This window comes from Ambystoma mexicanum, chromosome 10 (genome assembly GCF_040938575.1).
Source record: "Ambystoma mexicanum isolate Mex_15411 chromosome 10, UKY_AmexF1_1, whole genome shotgun sequence".
NCBI lineage: Eukaryota > Metazoa > Chordata > Amphibia > Caudata > Ambystomatidae > Ambystoma > Ambystoma mexicanum.
In genome coordinates, this window is record NC_090932.1 from 501,503,287 (window position 1) to 501,518,884 (window position 15,598).

The following is a 15,598-nucleotide window of genomic DNA, read 5'->3' on the forward strand; positions in this document are numbered from 1 at the left end:
CAGGGACCAGACCACGCCCCACCAGAGCCTTTCAGCATTCCTTTGCCTGAACTTGCCCTTAGGCTCCCTTTCCCGGACTATTCCCTACCCAGTCCTCCTGTCTTATGCACTCCCCATCTTTCCCCTGGCACTTGCCGCCTTGGCTTGACCAGCTCTTGCCTGGCGAGTGGGGAACCCCTCTCCTGCACTTCTCCTTCTACCCCACCCACCTTGAACTTATCACCTTGTCATGCACTTTCATGGTAGGATTGTCACAAGGCCAATATAACCGTTTCTTTGTTTCTTGTATTCTTATGACTCCCATGCCCCCTCACCCCACCCTGCCTTGTGGCACCTGGAAACTGGAAATACTTGTGTTAGGTGCCATACAAATGTCCAATAAATAAATAAATAAATGAAGCTGGTTAAATCATTGCGTGTGAATACAAAGCAATGTCATGTGTACGGAAAAGCAAAATAGCCGCTTCTTACCTCTCAGCAATGCAGCAGTGATGGGGGCGCCAACTTCAAATTCTGCAGAATGGATTGCGATGACAGGGTGAAAAGCCAAAACTCTTCCTTGGAATCATCTCCCACAGGTCCCTGGGATGTCAGAGGACGCCATTGGAACTGTGCCAGGTACCAATACCCTCATCTGCTGCTCCTCCATGTGCCCACACAGTCCACAGCTTGGCCAAAGCATGTAAACGGCCATCAACCTCTCGGGCACAAGCGCAGGTGACGGCACCACTTGCACGGTCCACTTTTCTTATCTGGCCAGTTGCCAGACATCCGTTCGGCCACAATTCCCTGCGGTCTGGGTGAGTTAAGCCAGCCTTCAACTCCCTTTCTTGGACCTGGTGCTCTGACTGGCAGTGATATCACATCTTGCTTTCAAATCAAAACGAGACAAACGCACACAGAGACAGGCTAGTAGGTCTCTGGATGTCGCCTTTCCGTACCCCCCTCCCTCCCAGTCTTTTTCCCCTTTTGCAAAAAAAATGCAAGTGAAAAAAAGAAAAAGAAAATCTTATATTAATTACAAACCCATCTTCAATATGAAGATTTTTAAAACGATGGAAGTGAGTGGATCTGACCTTCCCTCCCCTTGGATGCAGCCGTGAAAGAAGCAGAAGTCCTTTGGTAATGGGACAGAACGGGCACCCTGGGGCCACCATGGAAGCAAGCAAAGGGTGGTGAACAACAGGGTGGGTCAATCAGCTGGTGTTGAGGTCGTTCCATCGCTCCAGGTGGCTCGCTCCCCGTTGTTGATTTCTTTGTCCGTGAAGGGCAAATTAATTTGAGGGATTCAGCTGTCCCAGAGCAGGGTCTCCGACGTCGCTGTCCATTTTTCCAACACATTGGTTTGGTCTTCACATTGTCCATTAAAATACATTATTTGTACATATTTATAGAATTGCTTGTGTTGGGGTTGCTCGCGTGGCATCGGTAAGGCTGTGGTGTCGATGAGAGGCGGAGGTTCCCGTGCATTTGTCGTTTTCAGACTTCAAGCCTCGCCAGCTCTGGAGTTTTATGGCTAGGCCAGCCTCCGCCTTCCCAATACCCTGCTCCCCACGGACGACTACCCCTTAATACCTCCCCTGCCCTCCCCCCTGCCCTGGGACTCATGCTATGGAAGTCGGTGACTGGCTCGTCGGCACCCTCAAGGATTGCACGCTGTTCAGGATCTTCTTCTGGTGTCCCGCCAATGTCACACCTATCCTCAGAAGGTCCCTGCAACCAAACCGAGAATAGTTTAGTGGATTTGGTCCCTGAAGAAGCATGCAACACGTTTCCTTTAAGACACAAATTCATTCTATTCCCCTCTACTAGTCACCCCAATGCAGCTCATCACAGAACCTTATCTGGCTTCTTCTGATCCTTAACCACTGTCTAAACAAATCCTGTGTTCCCCATCACCATTCCTAGAAACCGGGGTTGATTGACTGATTGACCGTCACAAGATTATTGATCTAGTAATCTCAACATTTGGGTAGGCGCTGGTGGGCATCAGCGTGCAGCCCATGCTGGTCTGTCACCATCTTGTTTTTTCAATTCAAGCAAATAATGAAACCGACTTCAACCTCCAAAACCCCAACTCAGAAGTACAACAATGACCTGTCATAAGCGCTCTATTTGGAACCAACTATGTCACATTTTTGGCACTGATTGACATCAGTGGATTTGCATCGTTATCCACTTGCATCAGTGTATTTGCATTGGTGCCTTTGCACAGGTTTTGCTCGTTTCTAAGGAAACAGGCAAATCAGATGTAAACACATTTAAGTAACAGAGTAAAAAAGGAGGCAAAGAAGGGTAAGAGGTACATTAAATAGAAAGAAAAGAGGTGGCTGAGCGCCCCCGGTTTGATTGCGAAATCAACAGTGCAAATGCACTGATGCAAAGACATGGACACGGTCTTGTTTTTGTATGTACCCCACCCTTTTTTCTCCGATCTTCCATTACCAGGTCTCACGCCGTAGCATTCTCTTTTACGTTCTTCCCACTTGTTCCCTTTATTCGTCCTCCCTGTTTCTCCCACACTTCCCCTGGTACTCCTCCTCGCCTGTTATCATCAGCTGGATTTGTTTCAGACGACAAGCAGGGCCCTTCGTAATACCTCTTCCCACCACTCTTATTGTGAGCTGTTTCCTACAGTTCCATCTTGCCGCTCCCTCCCTCGCTATCTCAATCTCCTCCATAAAGCATTCTATCCACTTGACATTTTCTAGTCTATAGAACATCTCGCTTAACTCTTTCTGATTCATTCACTTATACACAACATCTCTGTACTCATACCACCTCCTGAAACAAAGATGCAAATCACTATACAAATCTGACTCAGCAATTAACGAGGGGCCGGGAGTGCAGCAGGAGCTCCACCCAGTGCAAGCCAGTTGACTTCATGATTCACTGCACGATATGCAACGTGGGGGACACACACTTAAAAATCATCAATAACCAACTCGATCTCCAACGCCTACCCGATGAAATGCTCACTGGAGGCACTATCCCTCATCTCCATGCAATTTCCACATTTCAAGGCTTCACTTCAGGGATAATGTTTTAGAAATCCTACCAATCTATGCTGGTCCAATTCAAAAGCACCTTAGAAACCAGAGTCCAATTAGTTGCCGTAGTCCATTCTCTAGTTAGTAGCATCACATGATCAATTTATTTTATTTTTATTTTATTGTTCATTTATAACACGTTTAATATCCTGGGATCGGGATTCAAACCTGTGTTGAGGCACATAGGGCCTCATTACAACTCTGGCAGTAGCCGAGCCGTTAAAAATGGCACGGCTGCCACCGGAGTTGTATTTTTTCCGGCACCTGCGAATGGGCATGAACCGGGTCATGCCGAGCTCAGCAGACCCGGTAATTGCCCATTTGCGGGTGCCGGAATCAAGGGCCTCCCATCCCCATTCTGCCCCATAGGGCTAAATGGGGATGGGGAGGTCGGATGCACCGACACATTCAGAGTCGTGCCGGTGCATCCGACGTGCTCTGCTCACGGGTGCTGTTACACCCGCCAGGAAAAACCTGGCATGCTTACCGGTACCGTAGTTCCCGGACCGCCATACTCGTAATAAGACCCATTGTCTTGTTTCAAAGACACATGCTTAGTCCCTAAGCTATCCTCCCTTGCCCATTGGCTCAGTTTTGCAACATCCATTTGTCTACCAGACAATGAGATGTCAAAAGGGTCTATCCTGCAGTACAGAAGACTTAAGGATGTAAATATGTGACTAGCAAAAGGAGCGTGCACCTGACCAATGTCTAAGCCAGCTTTGCAATGAAATAATTACGGTGTATTTTTATGGTATACATATAGAAAAATCAGGACCCTTTGTTCAACGTGTAGCAAGCTAAAAGGATGTATTCTTTGTGAAATACATTTTTATTAGAAGTGCTTGTTATCCCAAATCGAAACACCAGGAGAGTTGAAAGACCATTCTCTTTAAACACCTAGCTACCATAGTCTTTTAAAAAAGTACTTCCCTAGGATTGAAACCTGCATAACATTCCAATAATTTATGCTTTATTAAAAAACCACCCACTAAATTGAACTCTGTCTAGGAATCCTTCAAAACCAATTCTGTAGCCAATACCGGAACAAGGACAGGCATGCCTTTTTATACCAAATACAATTGCACTCTGTTGCTTCACAGAGGGCACCCACTGAGACTAAAAGAAAGTCCACATTTAAATGCGAGTTTTCCTTGGTGGAAAAAAAAAAAAACTTTCTACACAAAATGTGAATAATCTGGATATATTTCTCATAAAATGATCACGGTGGCCATCCCATCACAAACACCAATTATGTTCACCTAACAGTCAAAGAGATACAGTAGGGAGATACACAATGGACATGTCATGCAACACTTTAGGTCATCCTTCATGTGTACTGGTAAGATAGGCGGCCGAAACCAACTCTCTTTTCCATCAAACATATGACAAATCATACATAGTTCGTAAACCTCAAATGCCCCCCAGGGATTCTGCCTGCTCCTGCTGACCAGCCGTAGCCTTCACATACTCTGCATGGAAAGGTCAGGTGAATCAGGATTACTCTACAGCAAAACGTCCAAATGATAAAATAAACAAACCCCCTTCTCTGTGACTCTTTCAGTTTTACATTCATTTCTCTTCCCCCATTCCACTCTAGAAAAGCACAGCACTGCTGAAATTCATCCCTTCATCCGTCTCCTGGCATTTCGCTGTTTCTACCCGAAGCTCCCGGCTGGATTTCTCTCCCTCTTCCCGCTTGCCACATCTGCCGGGCAAAGTCTTTGTCCTCCCTTCCTTTCTACTCTGTGCGACTCTCTGGAAGGCAGAAGAAACACGTGACATACTCACTCTGACGTAATTTGGGCAACAAGTTGCAGAGAGGTGAAGCCAGCATTGAGAAGATTGTCCCTGTATTGGCCCATTTTAATGGCACTGAGCCAGTCGTCCACTGAGGTAAATGCTGTGAAGTCCGGGATGGAGCGGTCTAGCAATGGCTGGGAAGGCCTAGAAAGAAAAGAGAGAAGGGAAAACGTGAAAATAGATCAATAAAAGAGGTGAAGTGGCTCAGTGGAGAGTGGGGAAGAAGCAAGCCAAACAATGCTGCACGCGAGAGAGCTCTTGTACAGACCGGACCCCTTCTCTCTACACCATGTGGCCTCATTCAACCCGAAGACTCCAAAGAAAATACGGAAACACTCTCAGAAGCCTCCACATCTGTTTTACATCTGGCATCATTGGCCCAAGTTGCCATGCTCATCCGTTTTAGAAAGAAGGCATTGACGTTACCCCTTATTCAGCTCTCCCACCCCACATATGGGGCTTTAATGAAATGCTCAACCTCAGCAACACACACCTCCCTTGTGCTTTTATAGAGATCACTCCTGTTTTTCATGTCACAAAAAAGTACAGCCCATACTAATTTAGGTCGAAAAGTGTGTCGAAACTCCTCGTTCCCATGTGCTCGCTCCCTTCATGATGTATTCCCTCATACCTAAAAGTATGGGATTTTGGAGGCCACGCCCCCATCACCAGTAACTCAAACGTTTGTAGTGCGCCATTAACCACCTCAATGATAAATAGGCATGGGCAAACCTGAGCAAAGTGTCTGGCAGATATATGGGAATTGCCATGCTGAATTTCCCCGAACACCTGCACATTCACTGGCGGGCAAGGACGGGCACTCATTTCAGACTGTTCCCAATGGCCATTTTCTTCCGGAGATTGTTCACAGATGCGCCAGTGGCCTACATTTCCAGTGCCGCGCGGTTGGGTGGGAAGGTGCAGTGCCCGTGGATAGCCTTAACCACCGAAGAGAGGTCCAAATTCGGCCACGCCTAAAATCAATGGGTGTGGGTTATATCCAGGGACAGAGTTGGGATATGCTGATTACCGGAGTGAATATTCTGTGCCTGTTATGTGATATTATGGTATTATCATGTCATTGTCTTAAAACGTAATAGGATCTTCTTGCGAAACACAGGATATTTCAGCAAAATATTGGGGTAACCCGGCAACGTCATGAGATATTCTAGAATAGTGTTATGTATAATCTGGTAGAGTGATGGGGTATCTTGACCAATGTATTTATGGACTATTTGTCCACAGTAGTGGTCTGTGCTGGCACAATAGTGAGTTATTCGGGCAACATTGTGGAATATTTTGGGGACAGTGATGCAATATTCTGGCACCGAGATGGGATGTTCTGGCATGCTCTTAAACAGTGTTCGACTATTCTGACCCAATAAAGCAGTGTTCCGCCACTGAGATGGGCTATTCCGACAAGGTCATGAGATATTCTGGCATGGACATGGCACATTGGTATGAGTGGATAGCTCATGAGTTAAGTAATCACCAAAGATATGGGGCCAGACTACGCTTTGCAATTTCGATTCTAACAGAAGCGCTGACTCTGAAGTTAATTATGCCAAGGTCATTAACGTTAATGTCATTAAAAGGGATATTAACAATAATGTAAATAATCATTTCAAACCTGTGTTGGGAGGGGGGTGTTATGTATATATATGTGAAATTGTCTGTGATTATTGTTTGCATTCTCGGTCTTTAATAAATATATAAATACAAACAAAATAATGTTTATTACAGTGCTTAGAAGCCTGAGAAATCTGGTAAAGCGTTATTTGGAATACAAACGATTATTAACATAATTCACAAATGTAACTAAAAGTCAATACCAATATTCCCTCGTCGGAGAAGTCAACAGAGCAGTGCATATCACTTGGCAATCACCTTCGCTCAACAGAGCACAATGCAAGTAAATTGGGTATCGTGGCTATAACATACACCTGAAGAAGTCAACGCCACAGTTCAAATCAATATAAAAAACAACCTGGCTAATTTACTCCAGCAGACCTCAAATCGAGAATCTCCCACATCCAACAACAATGAAAAATATTATCCTTCCGTGCTCTCAAACTATCATTCAATAATGAACTTCTCATAATAGTTGTGTTCTTTAAACATTGAAAACAGGAAGAAAAAAAATACTTTTACAAACGTCACGAAGATATTTAAAACACATTTACTTGGCCTGGATTGGCAACGAACACAAATTTCAGATACAAGTGTTTTCTAGAATGCTGCACCTAGGGAAAATTGAAATTTTTCCTAATGGATTATTTAATTAAAATTGACATCAAGATTGTAGACAGTGGAAATACACTTTATGCGACATTCAGTTACATATCTGTATGCCTAGCACAGAATTATAGCAGCAAAATAAATGTTTCCCCCTTGATCACTAAACCGAAAAATGTAAAACTCCTAAAATGCTAGTATACTCATAGTTGTTAAAAAAAAAATGAACCTATTCCCACATGCTATAATATTTTTGTACTGTGTCATGCTGGAGACAGAACTCCTTGGACAAAAACATCTGATTACAAGTAAGGAAGTCAAATGCGCTGCCAAGCCTACTGTGAGGAATTCGACCATCTGGTCTTTTTAGAAATTTTATATGAAATTGAAAGATGGTAGATAAACCTCTGAAAAATGTGTGGTGCTAATCCGCACACATGTTCCTATGCTCAACACACGATATACACATAGACCTGTGTACTCTGGGAGACACAGCCTACAAGCTCCTTCTGCCCTGTCATATTTAGTTGGTACATGACAACGAGGCTTACACCATGTCATCTCAGACGGGGGAGGGCTAATCCTTCCTCCTGCCATGGCAGCCTAATTAACTAACAAAGGCTCCATGGATCCACCCTGACCTTTTGTTTACCTCTGCTGCTCGTGGCAGCTTTGAATACAAATCAGAATTAATTCAAACAGGCCCACATGGGGCATGGCTGCAGGGGCTAACAAAGCAGACAGGAAACCCCAATAACCTTTGATATGCACTCTGTTAACCTGAAGCCAGCTCCTGTCCTTAGTATCAATGGACAGTGACATGTCATGTCTGGGATGTGTGTATTACAGTATTCATACCTGCAGTGGGACCCCATTCAGAAGGTATGAGTATGTGGTTTGATGGCACCAGGAAGTCTGTGTTTCCACCACATCTTCAAGGGAGACCTGCCACTTTAATCACAAACCTCTGAGAGATCCATTAATGAGAGAGACCCTTTGATCCACAACAGACAGGAAGATGGGTGGGACTAAGTATTACATGTTCTCAAACCTTTTTCTTTTCTGTTGCAACGCACTCTAGTTATGACCTCATGGATACAGGAGATTGTTGGTGGGGACTCAGGAATGAATCATTAAGGTAGGTTTAGCATACATCAATCCTGTTGACCCATTTTGCTTTAAAAGAGGGTTAAGCCCCTCTTTTGGGCAGATCATCTGAAGCCTTCACAAGGAGTAGGAAGAAGAAGGACCCTGGCTGAAGCTAGTGTCTGCCTTGCATCTTCCGCCAGTGAAGGAAGCCCGGACCTCCAAGAGGGAAGCAAGATTATGCTCCTAAACTTCTCCCAGGGAACAGAGGGAGATACTGAATAGAGAGGAATCTCCAGCAGCTCCTGAACTAGTACCCAGCCACCACACAGCATGCCCTAGGCTCTGCAGCAAGCTTCCTAAGTGGGAAATGCCAGAGAGTGTCTGAACCAAACCAAGGACAAGGGTGCTGCCTGCAACACTCTACTCAGCTTTGGGCCATGTGCCTTAAAGGATGACAAGCCCAGTGAAGAAGCTAGGAGGAGAGCATCGACAAGCATCTACCACTGTCAGCCTTAAAGAAATGTTTTGAGCAAGTCGAGCCCCTCGAGGTGCAACCGACTGCAAAGCTGAGTGTTGTTATGCCGCAATTGCTAACGGTGTATGAGATGCCTCGACCATTGCTTCAGAAATACCAGCCAGCACTGAGATGATTCCTGACCCCAAGCTGCCGTGTAGTGCAGCCTGCAGCTGTCTGTCCAGCCCCGCTCGCTTTACTATCTGCCGCCTGATACCCGCACCTGTTTCCCATCTTGAGCTCTGTTGCAGAAACTGCAAAGCACCATGAAACCAACTCTATACTGTTGAGCACCAAGAACATCTACAAGCACAAGGTACATTGTGGTCCTGTCCCCCTAGTCCTTCTCCGAATGCCCTAGTGACATTGTATGACCCATGGCTCCCTTTGTGTTGAAACCAAGCATCCTTGAACTATTGTTATAAATTACTATACCGACTACCCTCCTGTCAGTATCCAGATTGCATCCCTTTTCCTTCTGTGAAACTGTCTGTCCTATGCATTCTTTACAGGGTGGGTTGAATTCTGTAGTGTACTAGAACTGTCTGTTGTGATAATATTAAAGTAAATATGTGTATACAACCACTGACTGGATAGTCCCTTTTACCCTTGGGTAATAATTGAATTTTTGCTGTGTTGCAACTAACCAACAATCCACAACCTTTTGGAGATAAGCCTGCCATTCTGTCCACGTTACCAACATTGGACAATGAGGTTTATAATCGATTTGTGTTTCCAATCTGTTCAGATCCCTTCTGGTGCACTAGAGGTGTGGGGCTGATGGATGGTTTAGAAACCGATATTCATCCCTGTACCACTGGTGACCCGGAAGTTCATTTGTCACACCTACTGCTTTGTGTGGGGCGACAGAATATAAAATGGCTGACCAAGACGAAAAGCAATGGATACCAAAGGCAATTATTGTCAGATAAAAACATAATGCTGAGGGAAAAGCGAATACACAGAAAGGAATGGCTCACTGGGTTACCTACATTAGGATTTAGAGGAAGCGTCTCGTATCTAGCAGTCAAGGAAGAGGTATTTAACGAAATCCCAGACGAAATAAATTGAGTAAAAAAATAGTTGAGATTATTCAAGGCAGGAAGCTATTTGAGTCTCTGTCAAGTATGCTCCTCACAATGCGGGCAATAACTGTTGGTATTTGTCTACAATTCCTAGCATTCTTCCCTGCTATTTTGTGCATGCCCACTTAACATTTGCTCCCTAACTTACGTTGGCTCGGCCTCTCATCCGTCTCCAACTTATTGCACTGTCTTCTTTGTACTCACGGCAAGTCTGTCTCCTGTCACTACTCTATGCTAGCTATTTCTGAATTTAAAGGGGGAAGGGAACTGGCGAATACATTAAAAGTGTTTACGTAAGGAGAATTGGTTTTGATGGTGGCCATGTTTTTTTTTTTACTTAGTAGGAAAGGAACCAGACTGTCTTTCTGGTTCACGCTCCCAACCCTGTGCCAGAGCCTGAAATGGCGTCTGCAAACTTAATGCCTGCACTGCAGGTGCTAATAGAGCCATTGTCTGCATTTACAGGCAACAATGGCACTTAATTGCACTTATCCTACATCATCTACGCTCCATCAGGAGCATACCATTGCCAGAAATGCTGTGGGGTCCCATGGTTTTTTCTGGGCACAATGATGTATCTGTCTGAGAACTGTGTACGCTTAGCAGGAAGGGTCTGGCTCCACCCTTTTCAAAAGTGTAGAGTGCACTTACTGTAATCAAAATTGTATTCTACTTCTGGTACTTGATCCCTGGCATGCGTTATCATTGGGCAAATGCAAATATTGACATCTGGAAATTAAAGAGGATGGTAGCCAACCACAGCAGGCGGTGTTTGGGTTGTAAAGGCAGCGTCCAAGCCGTAAGGAGTTTAGTGTAATAATGTTTACAGTTCAAGGTTACCCAAGGAAACCTACTAACGACTATGGTAGCAACTCCCGGCATTTCGTGCTATATTGTGAGATGACGGCTTGCCTTAGGACATTTTGAAGCTTGCAATATTGGGTGACGTAGTAGGTTTCAGCCTAGAAATGCTGTGTCCGAACTGCAACATGATTCTCTGCTCCATCTCTTTTTGTTAATTAACCAATCCACTAACAATTCCAGCTCTCTGCATATACCTCCCAATCTCTAACCAAACACAACCACAAGTCTAAAACACAACAATCCCCACAAACCTCACTGCACAGCAACAACAAAACAAACCACACATAGACTCGCACAACAGCACACGACGACTACGGACCCAAAAACACCCCAAGCACAGCCAACAGAGGTACCGGGTTGAGGCTGCCAACAGCACATCACCGCTCTCTTGCACTTTTCCAGCTCATTCCCACTAACTCACCCCCCCCTCTCCCTTTTTTCAGAGCCACCAGAAATCCAGGGGACCCCTCGGGTGGTGATAGTGCGTGGTACAAATATCCTTTAACATTAGCATTAACAGTAACATTAACATTAAATGTAGTATTATTTGTTTAAACTTGGATAACTGGCCTACCTGGGAAAGTATGGAGGGTGATGTGTTACTAGCACCTGGCACTGCGAGGCGAAGGCTTTGCCTGAATATAGTCTGAATATAGTGTTTGAGAAGGGGGAAAGTCTAGCTCTGCCATGATGGAGTACTGGGCATGGCGGGAGAGAGGCGGGGGTGATACTTTAAAGCCGCAGGGCAACAATCGGGCCGCTCCTCCATCCTGTGTTCTAATTTGAAGGACCTCCTTTCTCTTTTGGGACTCTACGGTTGTTCTCCATTTTCAGTTATGTGTCATGTTTGTTCAGAGTTGTGTAGGGATAGTAGAAAAAGAGCTCAGGGCAGGGAGTGGGCAAACATCACAAAGTGCAAGACCATGCACACCTTCTGGGGGGTAACGCGGGATAGCAAGATGCTTGCTGCAAAAGACTCGGTCAGGAAAAGGAGCATATATAGATCTTACTGACAGTAGGCGGTACACTGCCAGGATGTTATGCTCAAGCAGCAGGGGTTGGGGTGATAAGGGGACTCAGCAACATTTAGCAAAACACATGTGCATTCATGAGGAGGATGGGGCATCAAGGAAAGACACAACAAAGGGACATGCGGATAATGGTCTATGCACTGTGTATTTTTATTTTTTTCAACTACAGGGTCTTGAAATTATGGCAATGGTGGGACAGCAGGGCCTTTATTTCCTTTTTTCCTTCCTTGTGTCGTTCCTTTCTTCCTTTTTCCCTTACTTTCTTCCTCCATCCCTCCTTTCCTTTCCCCCTCCCTCTCTCACTTCCTCCTTTCCTTTCCCCCTCCCTTCAACCTTTCCTTTTTCTCTCCCTCCCTTCTTCTTTCCGTTCCCCTCGCTCCATCCCTTCCTCCTTTCCTTCCCCTACCTCTCTCCCACCCTGCCTCCATTCCTCCTTTCTTTCCCCCGCCTTTTGTTTCTCACTCCTTCCCTCCTTTCCTTTCGTCCTCCCTCCATCCTTTCCTTTTCCCCTCCCTCCTATCCTCCTTTCCTTTCCCCTTACCTTCCTCCATCCCTTCCTTCTTCACACCTCCTTCCCTTATTCCATTCCTTTCTCCTTCCTTCCTTCCTTCCTTCCTTCCTTCCTTCCTTCCTTCCTTCCTTCCTTCCTTCCTTCCTTCCTTCCTTCCTTCCTTCCTTCCTTCCTTCCTTCCTTCCTTCCTTCCTTCCTTTCTTTCCTTTCCTTTCCTTCCTTCCTACCCTCCCTTCCTCCCTCCCGCAACTACCCTCCCTCCCTCCCTCCCTCCCTCCCTCCCTCCCTCCCTCCCTCCCTCCCTCCCTCCCTCCCTTCCTTCCTTCCTTCCTTCCTTCCTTCCTTCCTTCCTTCCTTCCTTCCTTCCTTCCTTCCTTCCTTCCTTCCTTCCTTCCTTCCTTCCTTCCTTCCTTCCTTCCTTCCTTCCTTCCTTCCTTTTTTCTTCAGTAGAACATTTAGAATGACATACTTGACATTCACCAAATATCCATTAATGGATCATGGAGCATATGACTTGTCCATTGGCAAGGTTCCTAATGTGGCAATGAAGGAATTGTGAGGCACCAAGGAAGCGCAGTGGAGGGCATAGATGGGACCCAAAGATGGCTCTTGGCATCAAAGTCAAACACTGTCATTGCAAAACGCAGCTGATGTGGCTGAAGGAGACTCTACAGCGCTGCATAAATGCAGCACAACCCAGGAATCACAAAGGGGGTGGGGCACCTTGCACCCATTACTGATAACATGGGCTTCAAGGGACGACTGACCGCAGAACAAACATAGAACATGGGCAGCGGGTGGGCTTAGAGACTTCACATCATTTGTAGAAAAGGCCCAAATAAAATGTTTGAGGAGATGCACTAAAGAGTACAGTATACCAAATTCCAACTTCCAGGAATACTGCGAATTCTTCTTAGTAGATAGGGATTAATTGTATGTCCATGGGCTAATGTTTCATGATGCACCTGGCAATATTATAGATTTATGTGTGATGTCTAAGATAAGATGACACTGGCTATAACCTGAGAGCGGGTGAAGAAACACGAATTGGAAGGGGTGGAATGGGAGTTTGCATTGCCAACAACTAATGCAACTAACTTACCCCTGGCATGGGAGAACTGCAACAGGAAACTGCAAAGCCCAACTTTCCTATCGCCTTAGCTATTAGAACCAGCAATTAGAACCTGCAATAGAGATGCAGACTCAGTGTGCAAAGACCTTGGGCCAATGGAGCGATCCACTGGCATACGCTACCTACGTGCGCGCTCCAGCTCATAAGATCAGGGCGCGTGCTGACTCGGGAGATGAACAGAATCACGGGAAGTGGAGTAGTACACTACGCTTTCCTTTTCTGTTCGTAACATGAGCTGATTTTATGGTCAACTATGTGGAAAACACTTTTTGTGGATGCTTGTGGTGACATGAAGCACATTTAAAACCAAGAGCCTAGACTGAGCTCCTCAAAAAGTAGAACTACAAAGGGGTAAGGGAAAAAATGATGGTAGACGAAGTGCTTCACTTGTAAAATCAGGCTCTCGGTGGAACAATCCGTTGAAAAATGGAGACCCTACAATGCATAAAAAATGTAACTGGAATTTGTTTCTACCCAAGTCGAGACAAGTACTCAACCATAAGATCGTCCCAAACTGCAGTCATATACAGTGGACTCCCTGCCCTTATTTATATGCCCACATTTCGTTTTTCATATATTGTGCTTCATGAAGGGCAACAGTCTGGAAGTGCAGTACCGGGACTGGGTACCGAACCTCTGCTGCTTGGTGTAGTCTTCCTTACAAGACCAGGCCATTGCCCGGAACTATGCTTCCCAGTCAAGTCAACCAAAAAGCAGGGAACTATTAGCCAAAGTCTATAAATACTATCCACAAAGCGCAAATCAAACCCTGAGGAAGTGTACAATCTCAAAACAATGTACAGTCTGAAGCTTTTTCCTCATTTTCTGTTACACTCCACAGGTTATATTTTGAGCACAAAAAAATTCAATACAATGTAAGTAAAAGAAAACAAGAGAAGCCATGTTGAGGAATCAGTTGGTTGTGGCAGGAAAGGGACACCATTTTGTGACCAGTGGGTTATTCATGGTGTCGGGGAACGTAGTTTTGTCTGGTATTTTTTTTTTACCACATGAAGGAGAAGGTGGCAAATTGCGGAGAGGACGTTGGGTAAGATTTACATGATTGGTCTGCTTTTTCATAGCAAGCTCCTGATCAACTCACACAGCGGTGATGGTGGCCACTGTCTTGAGACTTGCTGGATTGCGGATCATCTTATCGAGAGTGTTGACGATCTCCGTGAAGCGCGGTCGTGAGTTGCGGTCCTTCTGCCAACAGTCCAACATCAGCTGGTGCAAAGCAGCAGGGCAGTCCATAGGAGGAGGTAACCGGTAGTCCTGTTCTATCGCATTAATCACCTGCAGGAGTTGTGGGGTGGGGAAATAAGGGGGAAGGAGAGAAAAGGAATGGTGTGAAAGGGGGGAAAAAGGCAAGTAAGGATTATGAGTCGATGCCAAGGGCACCGCGTACAATCAGAAAAATCAATAGAAAGGAATTAAAACATTGTTTTTGCACTAGGAAATTGTTTTCAGCTAATCATCACATTTGAATTCACAACACCTTTTTCGGTACCTAGAAGCAGACCTGCGGGCTTCCAAACTACATGCATGCACATACACAATGCACAGCCGCTAAACTATCTGTATTTTCTGTCTCTCCCCACTAACCTAGCCCACCTAAACTACATGCATGCACATACACAATGCGCAGCCGCTAAACTATCTGTATTCTCTCTCTCTCCCCACTAACCTAGCCCACCTAAACCACATGCATGCACATACACAATGCACAGCCGCTAAACTATCTGTATTCTCTCTCTCTCCCCACTAACCTAGCCCACCTAAACCACATGCATGCACATACACAATGCGCAGCCGCTAAACTATGTGTATTCTCTCTCTCTCCCCACTAACCTAGCCCACCTAAACTACATGCATGCACATACACAATGCGCAGCCGCTAAACTATCTGTATTTGCTCTCTCTCCCCACTAACCTAGCCTACCTCCTCTCTTTCAGATTTGCCAGGTCACCTGGAAAAAAATTCAAGCGACATCAGTGGGCAGCATACATCACAGAAAGATAACATAACATAGACTGAGGGAGGGTTCAATACTGCAGGATAATGAACACCAAGAGCCATATGCTGGAAAAGGGTCATTAAACCATGCGTTAATGACCCCTCCGGAGGTCTATAAGGCTATTACCACATAGCAATACATGCTTTGGAATGTTGGTGGTGTAGCAAGGAAGTGTTACTTATTAGTGAGTAACATAAATAGGAGAACTGACGGAGTAAATAACATGTGATTTATGGTGTACTTAAATAACGGGGTTGTCTTCATAA

The 15,598-nt window shown here is 45.3% G+C and overlaps 1 protein-coding gene across 2 annotated transcripts in view; it reads right to left on the reverse strand.

The window, feature by feature from the left end:
- The window catches only part of EPHB1 (EPH receptor B1), a 1,076,389-nt gene that overhangs the window by 129,617 nt on the left and 931,174 nt on the right, over window positions 1-15,598 (reverse strand). Inside the window, exons 14-16 of one of the 2 annotated variants that reach the window (XM_069618048.1) lie at window positions 14,417-14,610; window positions 4,842-4,997; window positions 472-1,713 (exon numbers count right to left, since the gene is read on the reverse strand). In XM_069618048.1, coding sequence (XP_069474149.1) covers window positions 1,605-1,713; window positions 4,842-4,997; window positions 14,417-14,610 — 459 coding nt within the window. In that variant the 3' untranslated portion in view covers window positions 472-1,604. Of the gene's footprint in view, window positions 1-471; window positions 1,714-4,841; window positions 4,998-14,416; window positions 14,611-15,598 lie in introns of those variants that run through there. The other variant, XM_069618049.1, reaches the window with a different exon arrangement.